At 53.9% G+C, this 17,262-nt stretch overlaps 1 protein-coding gene across 1 annotated transcript in view; it reads right to left on the reverse strand.

Annotated features, from left to right (window-relative positions):
* Window positions 1–80: 80 nt before the first annotated feature.
* ATL1 (atlastin GTPase 1) overlaps window positions 81–17,262 on the reverse strand; it is a 31,638-nt gene continuing 14,456 nt past the window's right edge. The window contains exons 2-13 of the mRNA XM_068416621.1: window positions 16,042–16,289; window positions 15,568–15,702; window positions 14,970–15,074; window positions 14,225–14,275; window positions 12,697–12,753; window positions 9,703–9,795; window positions 8,703–8,841; window positions 8,016–8,143; window positions 7,285–7,341; window positions 6,924–6,995; window positions 5,376–5,807; window positions 81–801 (exon numbers count right to left, since the gene is read on the reverse strand). Coding sequence (XP_068272722.1) covers window positions 691–801; window positions 5,376–5,807; window positions 6,924–6,995; window positions 7,285–7,341; window positions 8,016–8,143; window positions 8,703–8,841; window positions 9,703–9,795; window positions 12,697–12,753; window positions 14,225–14,275; window positions 14,970–15,074; window positions 15,568–15,702; window positions 16,042–16,289 — 1,628 coding nt within the window. The 3' untranslated portion in view covers window positions 81–690. The remainder of the gene's footprint in view (window positions 802–5,375; window positions 5,808–6,923; window positions 6,996–7,284; window positions 7,342–8,015; window positions 8,144–8,702; window positions 8,842–9,702; window positions 9,796–12,696; window positions 12,754–14,224; window positions 14,276–14,969; window positions 15,075–15,567; window positions 15,703–16,041; window positions 16,290–17,262) is intronic.

Below are 17,262 nucleotides of genomic sequence, written 5' to 3' on the forward strand. Positions count from 1 at the left end.
AGAACACCAAGAATGTAAAAAGCCAAGAGGAGAAGCTCTCACCTCGTGTATAACCAACTTTTTAGGAACCAAGAGCAAACTTTAATAACTCTGACAATAACAGAACTGTGGCAGACGCTTCCCACGCACGGTAATGAACGTATATACAGAACTACAGCGAAACTCTCCAGTACAGGGACAAAGTGATACTTTGTGCATCGGTTACGGACAGAAAGGTACAGGGTCATCCACACACCGCAGCAGAAAGTGCCCTTACAGTTTCTGATAAAGCAAGTTAATACATTTTTAATTATGTTTATGTAACTAGTTAATTGAAGAAGAAACTTGGTTACGTGTTGTAACTCGTTCAAGTAGCTGAAAGTAAGTTGGCTGTTGAATAACGCGAAGGCCTGGAAGATTTTTAGTTGCAGTATCATGTAAATTAATGATTTCTTCCGTGACTTCATAACTAATTAAGGGGAAAATAAGGCTTGATGAGTTAGCTGGGCAGTACGCTGGCTATTACAAACCAAAAGCACTTCGTAGTGGCGGCAGTACCAATATGTACATATTAACAACACGAACAAACATGCTGACACCCTCCCGTCGAGCGCACGCCCCGAACCACCGTCCATGTGACCTGGTCTCTCTGCTCCAGGATGGAGAGGACCGAGGAGGAGGCGGCCACGCACCGACGGGCACGCACCCGCCTTACACCTTCTTCCTCTCGGCGCCCTCGGCCGGCTCCGCTCTCTGCGCGGGGAAGGCGTGGTGGTAGAGGTGCCTGTGAGTGGCGGCCGCGCTGTACAGCTTGTACAAAGCCTGGAAGAGAGAGAGAGAGAGGGGATGGTGACGTGCCAGCCCCGCTGCGGGTGACGCGTAGGGGCTGCGCGGTGCTGCAGCGTGAGCGGGTGGTTTGCTTTGTGCAAACTCTTGGTCGTGTCGGTGTCCGACGGGGAAAAGAATCGTGTTGAACAGATCGTGAAGCTTTCAACCATCTCGGCTGCAGGAGGAGCGCCCCCGAGCTGTATCGGACCCAAGAGTACCGGCAGTGAGTAAGGGACTTGTAGGGGATGGGGTTTACTCACAGAGCTTAAATTTCTGCATCCTCAGCGGTTTGTTTTACACCACCAGGCAGACACGGTCTGACAAATGTGTGTACCCCCCGTGTGAGCTGGCTGCCACCCTAGAAGGGTCTTCATGATGGGGACAGCTACACCCCAGGGTCACACCGAGCAGGAGCGGCTGCCATACCGGGGTGGCTGTGGGCTGTGTTTCCTTCACAGACCAACATCAGAGCGGTCCTGGGCCAAGACAAGGCTCTGATCCCGTGGGGCTGCTGCAGCGCTGGCTGGTGTGTGGTGACAGGCAAGACCACCCTGTCCCCCGCCCCGCGGTGGCCCTTACATGGCACAGGAGAGGCCGAGATATAAGTGGCTGCAGACATGAAGGGCTGTCACCGCTCTGATGTCTCCATTTCAAAAGAACTTGTCATTTCAGGGGGGAACCAACAACCAAAAACCCCACCGGCTGCTGCTGGGGCCCTGAGGACTGTGGGAGAGGCAGGATTAGCTCAGGACGGGGTGGGACGAGGCAGACGAGCAGCAGGAACCCGCTCATGGTCCTCCTGTGCGTGGGGTGCCAAATGGAGCAGGCGAGGCCGAAGCCGCAGCAGGGAGGAGGGTGGGTGGGTGAGAAGGCTCCAGGGGGTGTTTAAGGTGATGCTGAGCACATCCCCACCGGGCCATGGGCAACAGGAGGTGGGGCTTTGGGTGCAAGTGGTTCGGGATGGTTTGGGAATGGAGGGGCCTGGTGGAGGAGACTTCATGCAGCTTCTCCCTTCTTCTCCCGGGCAACTAGCGATAGGACAAGAGGACACAGCCTCAAGCTTCACCAGGGGAGGTTCAGGTTGGACATTAGGAAGCATTTCTTCTCAGCAAGGGTCATTAGCCATTGGAAGGGGCTGCCCAGGGAGGTGGTGGAGTCACCATCTCTGGAGGGGTTTAAGAAAAGCCTGGCCATGGCACTTAGTGCCCTGGTCTAGTTGCCATGGTGGTGTCAGGGCAATGGTTGGACTCGATGATCCCAGAGGGCTCTTCCAACCTCATTGATTCTGTGATTCTCTGGGTTTCTTTCTTGAAAACAAGCCTTCAAATCCTACACGCGTGACCTGGCAGCATTTTGTGCTATTTTAGGCTTTTCAGAGCTGACTCTGACTTGAGAGGGTTTGTTCATGAGCTCATCAAGAGCAAAGATGTTCTGTCTCTTGCTGTAGCACCAGCCCAGAGGTCAGCAAGCTTTCAGCTGCTCCGCGTTTCGGCACAGTCAGGTACCAACTGGCCAGGCCTGGGCTGGTGCTGGGGGAAGGAATGGGTTGATTTTTAATTACTTTTTTTTTTTTTAATGGCCTTTTGGACGTGGGAGAGCTGCTCCTAAGAAGAACTCCCCACCTAACCCTGGCTGAGGTTAGGGCTGCCGACCCAGGGCTCCCCATGGAGCAAACTGGTGTCTGGGTTTGACCTCTCAGCACAACAGGAAAAAAAAAAAAAACCCAACCAGAACTGATGGGAGAAAGATGAAAATCCCCATCGTGACCCACACGCTCACACATCCCCCCCCCTCCATCTCTCCCCCACTTGGCTTCCAGCACACCTGGGGTGCAGCACCCACGTTTAACCCCCTTCCCAGGCAGCTGGAGCACAGGGAACAGCCAAGGTTCACCCACGGGTGCAGGGCCAGGATGCCGGCCACCACCTCGAGCCCTCGCAGCCGCCGTCCTCCACCAGCCCAAAGGCGGTGGCACGGCTGAAGTGCAGCTGGGGCTGGGCTGCCCCCGTGGGAGCCGAGCGGAGTCGCATGCGGGGGAGATGGGAGAGTGAGAGCCACTTACCTCGTTCGTGCTTCCCTGGGGAGAGGCATTGAGAAGAAAAGGGGAGAGAGAAAGAAAAAAAGCATCTCTGTGTATCCCGCACGTCCACGGAGCGCACAGTGCCCACACCGCTGGGCAGAGCCCCTTGCTGGTGCCAGCACGGCAGCGTGTTCCCCGGGGGCTCTACCCCTCTTGCAGGACCCCTCCTGGCTCCATCCACCCCTCCGGCAGCCGGTCCCACCACCACGGGACACCAAGTGCTCGCACAGGACAGAGCCACGAGGGCTTCGACCCTGCCCTGGGCACTCGGGCACCAGCCCTGCGCGTCGCAGCGGGCACAGTCACGCTGCCCAAGCCCCGGTGCCTGTGGGGTCAGGGAGCAGCTGCAGGCACTTTAACCTCTTTATTTGCCCCCAGCTGGGCAGGTTGCAGCCTTCCTGTTCTTGCTTAACCCCCCCGCTGGTTCCTGCACAGGGATGGGCAAACGCTGGGCTTAACCACGCCAGCATGTCCCCGAGGCACCCGGGAAGGGTCCCCGAGCAAACTGGGCTGCTGGGGCCAGGGCAGCCAGGATGAATCCACGTGCAGGGCTGCTCTTACTCTCCATCCACCTTATTTTAAACGCTGCCCAGCTCTGGGAGGAAGGAACCCAATCAGCAACACTTCATTTATTTCCCCCCAAGCTGCCTGTTTAGCTCCAGCTGCAGCTCTCCAGCACAGCAATGGGATGCAAGCAAACATGGTGGCTCTTAATTAAAAACTCGCTGATGGATAAGAAGCGGGGAAGGGGCAGGGGAAGCTGGTGAGAACGGCCCTTTCCCCCTCGGGGCAGGACAGAAATGCAGTGGGAGGCTTCTGAGGGCCGAGCAAACCACGAGCTCACCCCGGCTCTGCCACGGGATGAGGAGGAGGCCAGCGCAGAGCTTTAGATCTTAAGTCTTATGACTTAAAAGATTTAAGTCTTATGAGGAGCGGCTGGGGGAGCTGGGGAGACCTTCTCACTCTCTACAACTACCTGAAAGGAGGGTGTAGCGAGGTGGGTGTTGGCCTCTTCTCCCAAGTAACAAGATGAGAGGAAACGGCCTCAAGTTGCACCAGGGGAGGTTTAGATTGGAGATCAGGGACAATTTCTTCACCAAAAGGGTTGTCAAGCACTGGAACAGGCTGCCCAGGGCAGTGGTGGAGTCCCCATCCCTGGGGGGATTTAAAAGCCGTGTAGATGTGGTGCTGAGGGACATGGGCTAGTGGTGGGCTTGGCAGTGCTGAGTTAAGGGTTGGACTCGATGATCTTAAAGTTCCTTTCCAACCAAAACCATTCTGTGGTTCTATATGTTATTTCGGCACGTGGGCCCGCAGCCACAGCAGCGTTCCCAGGGCTGCTCCCCTGGCTGGGGCAGAGCGGGGCAGCGGGGAGCTGCAGGGTCTGGGCTTTCCCCAGCAGCTCTGCAAAGGGGAGAGGAAAGGGCTGGGGCAGAAGGGGAAACAGGAAGGAGCGAGTGTTAAAAACACTGCGGCGTGGGCTGCGAGAGAGAGAACCCTGCCAGGGCCGGGAGCTGCAGGGGGCAGAGACATGCAGGGGGACACGGCGGGGGGGTGATTTCTCACTGTGACCATTTTTAAGATTTTAAAGGTGTTTCTGTTTGACATCAGGGCCCCACCAAGACCTTCCCATGTTGTTTGGAAAAAAGAAATTGAAAAAGAGCGGGTGAGACCAACTGGGGCAGCAGAGCTGGGAAAGCGGGGCCCAGCGCCAGAGCAGGCAGAGCCCAGAGCTGCCCTCGGTCTCCAGCAGACCCAGGGAGAGCCAGAAGCCCTGCCCTGAGCCAGGGGGGAGATATGGGGCTTTCTTTTTGACACACACAGACACGCACACAACACCCACACTGGCTCTGAGAACGCCTCCCCAGGGGGGCCCGAGGCAAAGCTGCCCCTTTCCCGCAAGGGCTGAGGCTCCACAAACCAGCATTTGGTGATGGGTGAGAGAAGAAGAAAAAGAAAAGGCAGAACAAACCAGCTTGCTGTGAGTTTTCTCATCCCCAGCCCAGATCTACATGCTCGTCTTTCCCACTGGGCAGGACTCAGAGGCTCAGGCCCGAGTAGGGGCAGCGGTGGGTTGGCACGCAGCTCCTGCTCTCCAACCCATCTCACTGCCTACCTGTGCCACCACCACAGGGCACTCCCCTCTCTAGTCCCTAACACTTCGCCCCCCTTACAATCAACTCCACAAACTGATCTGGAAACATTTCCTCTGTCCCTGCTTTCCCCATCTAGAAGGTCTAAGGAATGGCTCCAAACTTGCCATCCTGCTGTCTGAAGAAGACAAGGGCACAGGTCTTCTCCCACTGATCACAGCACAACCAGCTCAAGCAGCTGGATCTGCCCGGGCAGGACCAGCCGGAGCATCTAACGACCCTAAATGCAAATGCAAAAGCCATTCCAAAGGGGAGGAAAAGCCCCAGGAAACTCAACGCTTAAGAACTTGGTGGGGTTGGTTGGTTGGTTTGAAATCAAAAGCTCTTTATCCTACCTGGTCCCACAACGCTGCGGCCACTTGGTCTATTACTGCGCCCAGTTCTCTGTACTCCCCAGAGTATCTGATATATGCCCAGGTACACAGTGTGATTAGTGTCAAGCCCATGATCATGTTGCACAGACTGGCTATGATGTCCAAGCCAATGAAGCCGGTCACTCCAGCTATCACATAAGTGATGAAGATGACCACGAAGAGCGTGGCGGGGGTGCGGGCGGCGTGGAAGATGTTCTTGCTGTCGTTGTGCTTGATGTACTGGATGTAGAGCTCATCTATCTCGTTCTCCAGCTGCTGGAGGTAGCGACGGCTGAACTCCTCCCCACCCATCTTCTTCACCCCGCGGAACAGCTTCACAGCCTCCTCCTTCAGCTCCACGTGTTTGGTCTGGAGGTCGCTAGGTGCAAGGAAGGGCTTGTCCCCACCACAGACCTGCGTGGAAAACACAGTCCAATCACTCCAGAAAGCCCAGCACCCACAGCTCCTGTGCTCTGCTGGGCAAACCACTGGCATTAGGGCTCTGCAGGCTCCTCCTGGGCACAGCCCACTAGATCCTGCAGGAAGACACGTCCCCAACTGGGCTGTCCATCTGGGACAGCTCTGCAAGGTGCAGGTTCAAACGGGGCAGGGGGTGTCTGCACTACGAAGCTGCGTCCCACAGCTCCCTTACTCAATTCGCTCACAGCCCAAGGCAGGACCTCAGGCAACACTGATGGCTGAGCTACACCAACCAGCAGGACCCTGAACCCCAGTATTTTTCAGTGCTGGAAACTCTGCAGCATCTTCATTCTGCTTCAGAGTACGGACACATTAGTTTTAAGGCCCAGAGCAGTCCACAGGCAGCTCCACACCCCTTTCCTGTCAACAGGCAGCAATCTCCTGCACTGATGAACAGAGTGGGGGTCTGGAAGCGGCTGGAGACAATCTGGGGTCTGAGCTTCACCTTAAAATATAGAATCATAGAATCACAGACTGGTTTGGGTTGGAAAGGACCTTAAAGATCATCCAGTTCCAACACCCCCTGCCACAGGCAGGGACACCTTCCACTAGACCAGGTTGCTCAAAGCCCCATCCAGCCTGGCCTTAAACATCACAACCATCCCCTCACCAGAGCTGACGAGGCAGGGCATAGGTGAAAAGCCAGTTATAACGACTTTATCTCCTAATTAGCACCCACCAGAGCACGGGTCACATGGTCACGCAGCGCTGCCACCCCACTACATCACGTTTTTGGGTTGCACCTACCCACGCTGGGACGAGGATGTAAATTCAGCAGAGGCCACGTGGTCTGCAAAAAGCTGCCACTGGATGAAACAGTGACCATTTGTCAGTCCCCCTCCCCTGTTCTGCCATGATACCTGACCAGGCATTGCTCTCCTCCAGCCTGTGAGAAAGCCCCTTTTCCACCACAAACATAGGACAGACCCTCTTTGGGACCCTCAACCAGTCCTGGCCAAGTCCATGCAGGACATTTTCTACCAGGAACCCAGGCAGGGAGGTTTCCCCCGAGGTTTCCCACTGTGAAACGACATGCTCCCCACCACCTACCTCTTCCATTCTCCTGCTGTAGGTGTCTTTGGCAGTGGCAACTGCTGCTAAATTGTTGGCTTCTGCTGTGGCCTGCAAGAAGGGCAAAAGGGGGACAAAGCTGAGCTGCAGAAAGACAGGGTGAAGAAACGTAATTGCAGAGAGTGCCTGGGTACCCATGGTCCACACGTGTACGCGGCCAGGACATGGGCACAGTGCCCTGGTGCACACATATGGAATTAATTCTTGGGTCAAATTCAAGGCATTTGAAATAAAATCCCAGAAGATCCAATGTGCTGCACTAGCTGGACACCTCTGGCAATTAACTGGAAATCAAGGGCAATTAGAGTGCACAGATGCCCACCAGCTCACACTCACGTACCTGCAGCATCGACTTGGGGTGTGGCAGTTCTTCCCCTTGGTAGATCTTTATGTACGCCTGCAAAACAGCACACAGAGAAGGAAATCACACTGACTACGGTGTTCACGAGCACCACACAAACACCCCCACCCAGCCCCAGCCCCAGCTTTAGCAGGGTGGTAAAAGCCCAGAAGAGGAGGATGTTCCTGGCACAAGATGGCTTCAGCAGGGGATGCTCTGTCAGAAAATGCTACGTAGCGTGGCTCGAGGTGGACACCTTGGGTGGCCTGGGTCAGTCACTCAAGGCTCTCACTCCACCACTAACACTATCTCTCCCATCGCATTTGCACCTACCTCCGTCCTTCAATGAAGGAGAAGGAGCCAGACTCAGGTAGCCCTGGAGACTAGGTGGTGAGAATTACTCACTGATGTCTTGCATTAAAATGTCCCAGTAGTCATGACAACAAAAATAAGCTTTTTCCAATGGCAATGGGAATACAGCCCTCAGCCTACCCGCCCTGGGCCTCAGCTCTCCAGGGGAGGGAAACAGCCCTCCCCACCTCTTGGCCTTACTGCGTGGTCAAATATGCGACCGTGAGGGGTTTGCTTTCTGCAGCAGTGAGAGCCAGGACCATTAGCTAGACCAAGAACATTTCCTCCAGCCACTGAGTGCTGCTTTCCCCTTTAATTACAGCGAAAGTCCAAGCGAGCCACAGATGAGTGAGCCCACCTTCTCTTAAATAAGCCAATACCTTAAAATACTCCACAAGGCCTCGGCACGTGATATGGTTCCCATTGATCTCCTTCACGTCCAGACTCTCAGGGTTAAGAAGCCAAGGAATCAAAACCTTCAAGTTCTTGATGAACTCGTCGTCTATTTCTGGAAACAAAAGCCAGTGTCATCAGTACCAGCCCAACGTCGGACTTGTGCTTCAGTGCACACTCACATGGAACAAGAGCAGAACCACCTGAAGGGAGGTTGTAGTGGGGTGGGAGTCGGCCTCTTCTCCCAGGCAACTAGTGACAGGACAAGAGGACACAGCCTCAAGCTTCGCCAGGGGAGGTTCAGGTTGGACATTAGGAAGCATTTCTTCTCAGCAAGGGTCATTAGCCATTGGAAGGGGCTGCCCAGGGAGGTGGTGGAGTCACCATCTCTGGAGGTGTTTAAGAAAAGCCTGGACATGGCACTTAGTGCCATGGTCTAGTTGACAGGGTGGTGTCAGGGCAATGGTTGGACTCGATGATCCCTGAGGTCTTTTCCAACCTGATTGATTCTGTGATTCTGTGATTCTGTGATTCCTCTCCCAGAAGTTTTTTCATGGAAAATACCTATAGAGGTTTCAGGAACCAGCGGGACAGTCTGGTCCTGCTGGTTCCTGAAGTACCAGGTACCTGGTTCCTAAGGTACCCACTTAAAAAGCAGACCTTTGCCTTCATACCTTTCAGTTTTCCATCAAAATTAGGGTTGGTGGCGACCTTCAGGCCCGGGTGAGGTAAGAGGAAGCAGGAGATTTTGGTGAAGCAGGAGTGGATGTGCTTTCTGACGTTCTGCAGCTCTTCATGCTGATTTCCCGAGACCTGCGAGAGACCAGGTTGGGGTCAGGGGGGTTCCTTCTGACGGGGACACCGGTAACACCGGGTCAGTAGTGCTCACAGCAGGGAAGAGCAAGCCAGAAGGGCACCCCGCAGGGGCACGCCGCACGAGGACAAAGCCAAGGCTCCTCCAGCGACCAAGCAACCAGCGTATCTCTGACCACATGCCCTGGGGCATGTTATTATCCTTCGGAAAATGTGCGTGTCCGTGTATGACTGGAATAGAGAAACATCTGGGATTTCCCACTAGGGCCTTTCTTGTCTCCCCATCAATTAGGTCTCTCTGCTACCAAATCACCCATGCATTTCCTGATTAATCCCAGCAGAGCCCTTGCCCATCATTTTTACTGTACAACCACCTATTACTGAAACATCGCTCCTGGTCTCCGGGGAATCTGCTGACTCCCATCTCTAACGCCTCTCCCAGCTGTTCCCAGCAAGAGAGCCCCAGGGAGGCTGGGCACAGCCGGCCTCAGCCCTCCACTGAATGTGGCAAGGAAATTCAGCTCCACAAAATGCCTCTTTTGTGATTTTAAGGCACTGGGTAAGTGTGACCATAACCAGTTCACACCTAAGAGCCAGCGCTGTGGCCACCCAGCTGAACCCTCGCTGGTGCCACCGTTCTGCACCCCATACTCCCTGCCCACGACTACGCTCGCCAGCACCGGCTGTCCCCCAGACCAAGGTCTCACCCTCATCCCCTGCACACTCTCCATCCACGCAGGTGATGGCAGTGTCTCATCCCCGGGTCACAAGCCAGATTTGTATCCTCACCCCCCATCGCCCACGAGCGTACCCCCAGGCTGGCAGCGCTGGCTAAAGGAACCCAGGTCAGGACGAACGCACCTTCAGCCGCTTCTCCAAAAACCTTGCGCCGCCATCGGATCCGTAGGAAAATTCATAGGGGAAGCTCCAGTCACGAACGAGGAATATAAGGGACTAGAAAACAGAGAGAGAAACACAACGGGGTCAGTTTGCCACTCAGTCAAACTCACCAGCTGCTCCAGCTCGGGAAAACGCATCTTTCAAGGGTGTTGCTCAGTTGTTTGTTGCTAATCGTGGGACCAGGACACAAGATGCGTACCTCTGGTGTATGATATCAAAAGGGGGTTCATGAGGGAGTTCAGGGCCTCCCTCCCTGCCACCACTCACAGATGTCAGAGCCTGCAGCGGTGGCAGGACCCCTCTGCCACCTCGCTCGCACCCTCGTGCTGCAACGAGACCTGGCCCTGAGCCTCTGCCTGGCTCCAGCAGCATCTCACACCTTTACTGGTGGAAATGCTCCTCTGTGCAGGACAGTCCCAGCATGGTGCTGAGACTGTGAGGTGACCTTAGTGCAGTCTACAACTACCTGAAGGGAGGTTGTAGCGCAGTGGGAGTCAGCCTCTTCTCCCAGGCAACCAGCGATAGGACAAGAGGACACAGCCTCAAGCTTCACCAGGGGAGGTTCAGGTTGGACATCAGGAAGCATTTCTTCTCAGCAAGGGTCATGAGCCATTGGAAGGGGCTGCCCAGGGAGGTGGTGGAGTCACCATCTCTGGAGGGTTTTAAGAAAAGCCTGGACATGGCACTTAGTGCCCTGGTCTAGTTGCCATGGTGGTGTCAGGGCAATGGTTGGACTCGATGATCCCAGAGGGCTCTTCCAACCTGATTGACTCTGTGATTCTGTCACCGCACAGACTCACTGCACATGTGGCCGTGTCCTACAAAGGGAAGGGGGACACAAACCCCGCACTGCTGTATGTGTTTGGTGGGTGGCAGTTGACTCCCTAGCTAGAAGAACAGCATCAGTCATTGAAGCTGCAAAACAAGAAAGAGATTTTTTGCTAAGCAGGACAAAAGGCAGCGAGCTCCCTAATTCCAGCCACATTTAGTTCCATCTTATGGGAATTTTGCAGGCTCATTTTTTCAGCCTTTTTCACTGGGCAGCCATCCAGACAGACTTTTAATGAGAAGCAGATGCAGGATAATGAGGGTGAATAAGAAATCACTGGCTTTTGTAATCTTTATTGAGGCATTCAAAGTTCCTATGCAATAAATAAATAAATACCAGTACAGTCAACTTTTAATCTTTAAAAAAAAAAATGTTTTTAGAAAAAAATCCTATCTCCAGCATCTCATCCATGCAAGGGACCTACGTCTTGTGTAACGAATACATGGTTTGGAGGGGGAAGCCCTGAACACTGAAGCCCAGGAGGGCCTGGCAGGGGTGCCAGGGTTCCTCTCCTGCACATGAATAAGCAGGTCAGCAAGTGGAAGCCATTTCATTGGAATTTCCCTAAAAATTGCCTATCTTTAGAACACAGATTTAGTGGAGGGAGGGCAAATATTTCCCTTCCTTATTTCTCTTCCATAAAACATCAGGAAAGGTTAAAAAAAAAGGAGAGAACAGCGAGTTGGCCTTTCCTAACTGCATGGCAAGCCACAGCGACTGCACCCAGTTAGCTGTTTCAGGACACGCTGTTCTTTCTAAGACCATGAGATGCTCAGGAGACATGTCCATGTTTAGGACTTTTCCACAAACACATCATGCATGCCTTGAACTGTTTGACTCGGGAATTATTTTCTTTTTTTTCTGAAGCAAAATTGTTCCAGACGTGCTGTCTGGAGCCACCCTCGGCCCCTCCAGCCGAGTGAACGGCCAGGCACGGCGCGCAGCCCTCGCTAAGGCAGCACGACCAGGACTGGCGTCTGGTGAGGGCACGTGGGGCAGCATTGGGGCTTACTCTTCAGCGCAAGTGCGAGGACACACCGTGGAGAGGAGGGAGCCAAGGGAAATGTTAGTTTCCCGTTGCCCAGGGTTCCTCCCCTTCCAGCAGGATCAATGCAGCTGCCTCACCATCGACGCTCTCCGCGCACTCCCTGCTTGGCAGCATTTTCCCAGAGGAGCTGTCTTCCAAAACCTCCTTTACAGATTCACAGAATCACAGAATCAGTGAGGTTGGAAGAGCCCTCTGGGATCATCGAGTCCAACCATTGCCCTGACACCACCATGGCAACTAGACCAGGGCACTAAGTGCCATGTCCAGTCTTGTCTTAAACCCCTCCAGAGATGGTGACTCCACCACCTCCCTGGGCAGCCCCTTCCAATGGCTAGTGAACCTTGTTGAGAAGAAATGCTTCCTAATGTCCAACCTGAACCTCCCCTGGCGAAGCTTGAGGCTGTGTCCTCTTGTCCTAGCGCTAGTTGCCTGGGAGAAGAGGCCGACTCCCACTGCGCTACAACCTCCCTTCAGGTAGTTGTAGACTGCAATAAGGTCACCTCGGAGCCTCCTCTTCTCCAGGCTAAACACCCCCAGCTCCCTCAGCCATTCCTCATAGGTCAGACCCTCCAGACCCTTCACCAGCTTGGTCACCCTCCTCTGCACTCGCTCCAACACCTCAACATCTTTCTTGAAGTGCGGGGCCCAGAACTGGACACAGGATTCAAGGTGCGGCCTCACCAGTGCCGAGTACAGAGGGACGATCACTTCCCCAGACCGGCTGGCTACAGTATTCCTAATAGAGGCCAGGATGCCATTGGCCTTCTTGGCCACCTGGGCACACTGCTGGCTCATGTTTAGCCGGCTGTCAATCAGCACCCCCAGGTCTCTTTCCGTCGGGCCGCTCTCTAACCACTCTTCCCCCAGCCTGTAGCGCTGCAGGGGGTTGTTGTGGCCCAAGTGTAAGACCAAAGGAAGCACGAAGCCTTTCCTTCACGCAGCTGAGCCAGTCCCCAGGCATCCCCACCTCCTTCCCGTCCTGCAAACTGCAGTGACACCTCGTGGTGAAGCCACCGGGCTCTGGGCCAAGCCACCACCAGCAGAGGGAACACGTGCTGGCCAGGACCCTCGGACTCACCTGGAAAGGTTTCAGGAACGTCTCCTCCATGGCCAGCCGGCCATACTCGGTGAAAAGCTGGAAGGAGAAGCAAAGAACAACAGGAGCGTTAGCCTACGAGCGAGGTTTGAAGGCTCTCCAGTCTCTCTGGACTGTAATTTCTAACTGAAGGCACAATAATGGATTTCACAGCTGCCTAAAAATGGGTCAACATGTTAAACAATAACGGCTTAAAATCCAAACTAAAATATCAGAGCTGTATTGGGTAAGTTCAGTGTTTAAAAGGCCTTATTGTTAATATTTACTGACTGAAATGACACAAAATTCTTCATGTGCTGATTTTTCCAGCAGGATTTTTGCTTTTCTTTCCCTTTTCTTAAGCTCCTGGAAAAACCTACCTAACCGATCAACCAACCACCTAAAGAGAGAAAGCTCGAGGTAATATCAGGGAATGGGCAGGACACTTGTGCCACAAAAATGCAACTGGTTTCTTGTCTCTGACAGTCAGGGCTGTAATGACCCTTTGGGGTCACCTGTATTCAGCCAGTACCAGATGTCAATATCCAGGCTTATAAACAGCTACTCAATTTTTTGGGGCTTCTCCTAACAATCCAAAGATCCCGTCCTACAGCATGAACAGTGCAACTTCTGCCATCAGCTTCCCCATCACTTCAAACAAGCACTTTTACTGCCCCTACTCATGGAGCAGCAGACAGGCACCTGCAGCAGCAGGAGTACAGCGAAGACATGGTTAACTGCCCTGGATCCCTCCCTGTTCCCAGCCACTTTAACCCCCTGCTCCAAGTCATTGTGTGTTTCCAGTCCCATGGGTCAGTCCTGGCCTCTGATGGGTCTCTGCTCACCGAGGAACCCCAGTATAATCCCACAGAAGGACACACAGGCCAGCGTGAGCTGTATCCAAACTGTTTCTGGCAGACCTGTGATGGGTGCTCCACACCGAGGTGGTCTGTGATGGGTACTCTACCCTACACAGTCTGTTTGATGCTCCTCCAACCTCACCATTAGAAGTCAATTTAACCCCCTCTGGCTGCAGCACCACCCATGACAACTGGTCCCACGCACTATGGACACAAGAAGAGATACTGCCCTCCACTTTGCAGCAGCCTCATAAGCAGCTGAAGACCGTCACCACCTCCCCTCTCGGCCACTTTTGTCTTGACTTGGTTCTTTCAGCCTCTCCGTGCCCTCCAGCCACAAAGCACAGCCGTGGGCCATTTCCAACTCCACAAGCAACCAGCCTTGAGGTGTCCCAGAGACAGGAACGGTCCTTCCTGGCGAGTGTCCCACTGACTGCCATGCCAAAGGACCCAGGCCCCCAAGAAGCCACGCTACGAGAGCATAGGCAAGACAGGTTTCAACCCAAGTGACTGCTCCTCCAGGCCCATGAACCAATATGAGAGCTGGGAAACTGAAAAACCCTTCTGTGGCTCTGAATGCGAAAGTGCCTTTCCAGAGCAACACAGCTTGAGAGCGTGGAGTGTAACCCAGGCACTTGAGTGCTGCAGAGCAGCAGGGACAAGGGTCTTACCTGCAAGTGCTGCAGATCGTCCTCCTGCACGTTCTGGGACAAGTTATAAACCTGCATTTAAAAACAAAAACTTCAGAGCACTCAGAATGGCCTGTCCTTCGGGCCAACGCGTGAGTTGGTGTGGTTGAAGCCTACGACATTACCACACCAAAGTCCCAGCTGGCCCGTGGTGCCAGTACAGGACAGGCCCCAAGCACAGCTGTACCGCTGGACAGACTCACACTGTCAGACAGACAGGCACTGCTGCTCCCTGCCCCAGCCTGGAAGCCTGTCAGGTCCAAACAATGTTCCTTCTTCTCCATTTTTATGATGTGCTGAGCTCTGTACCAAGACAGACACAGCTTCCAGCCCTTTCATGCTGTCCTCCAAGAGCAAAGGCCGGATGGTAGGAAGGGAAGCCCTAACAGGCTCTGCTGTTACTGGGGTGTGAACACCTCCAGCCCAGAGGTTTTTCCAGTAGCACTGAGACTAAAGCACACTCAGTTCCCCAGACCAAGGTCCTTTCTTCTTTGGTAGCTGGAAGCAAAGAGGAGCACCTGCTGCTGGCCCTGCTCTTGGGGTGAGACGAGACTGTTCCCTGTGATGACGGAGTCGTGTGAATCCTGCACTCAGGGCAGCTAACATGATGGCCTTTGTCTCTCCCACCGAAGGCCCTGGCTAGCTGCTGTGTTAGGCTGGTGCCAAGCTACTGGGTTTTTGCCACCGCCTTTTGGGAAGTGATTCCTGGAGACATCCCCCTTCTTACCTGTATGGAGCTGATCATTGTGCTAAGGGCGAACACGGTGGCCGAATCCCGCAGGGTGGACTGGCTGTCAAAGGTCCCCTGCGTGTCCATCAGCAACACTGCAACCTGTAGAGGCAGAAAGCTCCACGTCAGTTTGGAGGCACCCATTCAGCACCTGCATCCAAGCAAAATCATTCTCAAATGCCAAAGGGGTGTGCGGGGGGGGTGAATGTCAGCTGCATCACTGTGCTGTGAATCTCTCTGCTTCTGCCTCCGACTTATAACTGGAGACACTCCGTTTTATGGCTACTGCTCTAGGAAAGGGGAGTAGTTTGCAAGGACCTGAGATTCAAGATCCCTGGGAATAGCAGAGAAATAAACTCTGGGATGCCCAGAGTTAGAGGGACACCAAAGAGGACATTAGGAACACCTAGACATCATTATCAACTCCTTGCATTAGACCCATCCATGCTAAATTAGGGATATGGTATTGAAGACCTTCTCTAAACCTGCACAGGCATTTGAGCCACCTAAGACAAGGCAGAAGAGTCTTACAAAAGCTGGAAGAGAAAAACGAGCTGACCAGCAGCAGACAGCTATGCAACAGAGAAGCACACACCTTTTTACCGTCAGGCTTGTCCACCAGGAAAACCTCACTCCATATCTGAATGCCGGTCGTCTCCCGCTCGGACCCTCCCCTCCAGGAGAAACCAGTCAGAGGCTCGTTGTAGTCTCCAACCCAGTCCACTGCTTCCTGCAGGCAGGAACAGAAGAAGTTGCTGGAGTTCTCATCTCACTTTGGTTTTACACTTTTCCCCTGCACTGCCTCCACCCCAGTGCTGGAGGGGGACAGCCCCTACAAGAGAGGTTTCCTACAAGGCAGCAAATGTGAACATCTCTGCTCCAAGGTCAAGAGTCCACTAGAGACCCGCTGGTGCACAGGGCTGTGGAAGGATCTGCTCTGGTTTATTTTGTGAAGCCCACACTAATGAAAGGCTTGAGCATTCCACGCCAGTGTCCTGTCCAGCTCATCCCTGGGCAATGAGCAGCAGCACCATACCCCTGGGATGAGCCACCTGAGCTGGAGCCATACCTTATTGTACATGTACCGCAGCATGAAGTCCATCAGGAACGATTTTCCTTTTCTAAAAGCTCCAGCAACGGACACAGCCACGACCTCTTTATCTCTGACAGCCTCTGACAGGAGGATGCGGTTCAGTGCAGCTTCATCCAGTTCAAAGGAGTGGTCATCTTTGACAATGAGGACTTGCACGGGTCCTGCCTTCCTCACAGACTCCTCCTCCTCTGAGCTCCACTCGTAAGTCTTCTCTGCAAAACTACCTGCATAAACAAGTAAAACAAGAGCTGTTGGGTTCCTTCTTCTGCAAAGTGCAGAATCACAGACAGCAGGGCTGGACAGGGTGGTAACAGGCCAGCTAGCCCAAACAGCCACCCCAAGCCAGCATCGTTCAGAGCAGAGGTCTGTTGAAACTGTCCTCAAGACATCTCGATGGAGACTCCATGCCACTTTGGGGCCATCTGTCCGCGTGCTCCCTGCAGACAAAGAGTTCCCTGCTGGAATCTCCCTTGACAAAACACACCTTGACAAAACACACCGTTACTTTTTGTCCTACAAGAGTTGACATGGAGAACAGATCACTCCTTGCCTGCAACAACTTCCTTCATACACAACGACTGCCACAACACCTCCCTTGGAAAAGAGACATCCACGCCCCTCGATCATCCCTTGCTACCGCATCATCTAGGCATCTGAGTGCTCTCCTCTGGACACTCCCCACCAGGTCCTTCCTAAGGCTGTCCCAGAAATTGATGCAGCATTCAAGCTCAGCTCTCTAAGTACCTCATATCTCTAATGCATCCTGTGACTGCTGTTTCTGTAGCAACAGGAGAGTCCTGCTCCATCTGCAGTCTGCACTAATGCTCAAAGCGTAATCTGCTGCTTCTGCCATCAACCGCATCAACAGCCTCCCCCGAGACGGCCCCAGCAGGAACCAGGCCACGAAGACACATGCCCATCCTGATAAAAGCCACTTCTTCGCTCCCAAGTGGAAAGCACACGCAAAGCACAGGCACTGCTCACTTTCCCACTCCAACATGGCAAGGCTCCTGTCAGGTTCCCCTGGCCCTTAACAGCAACCCCGAACTAAATCAAACGCAGTCAGTCCCACGTGGGACCCGCCTTATTAGTAAATCACAGAATCACAGAACGGTTTGGGTCGGAAGGGACCTTAAAGATCATCCAGTTCCAACCCCCCTGCCATGGGCAGGGACACCTTCCACCAGACCAGGTTGC

This window comes from Nyctibius grandis, chromosome 20, assembly GCF_013368605.1.
Source record: "Nyctibius grandis isolate bNycGra1 chromosome 20, bNycGra1.pri, whole genome shotgun sequence".
Taxonomy (NCBI): Eukaryota; Metazoa; Chordata; class Aves; order Nyctibiiformes; family Nyctibiidae; genus Nyctibius; species Nyctibius grandis.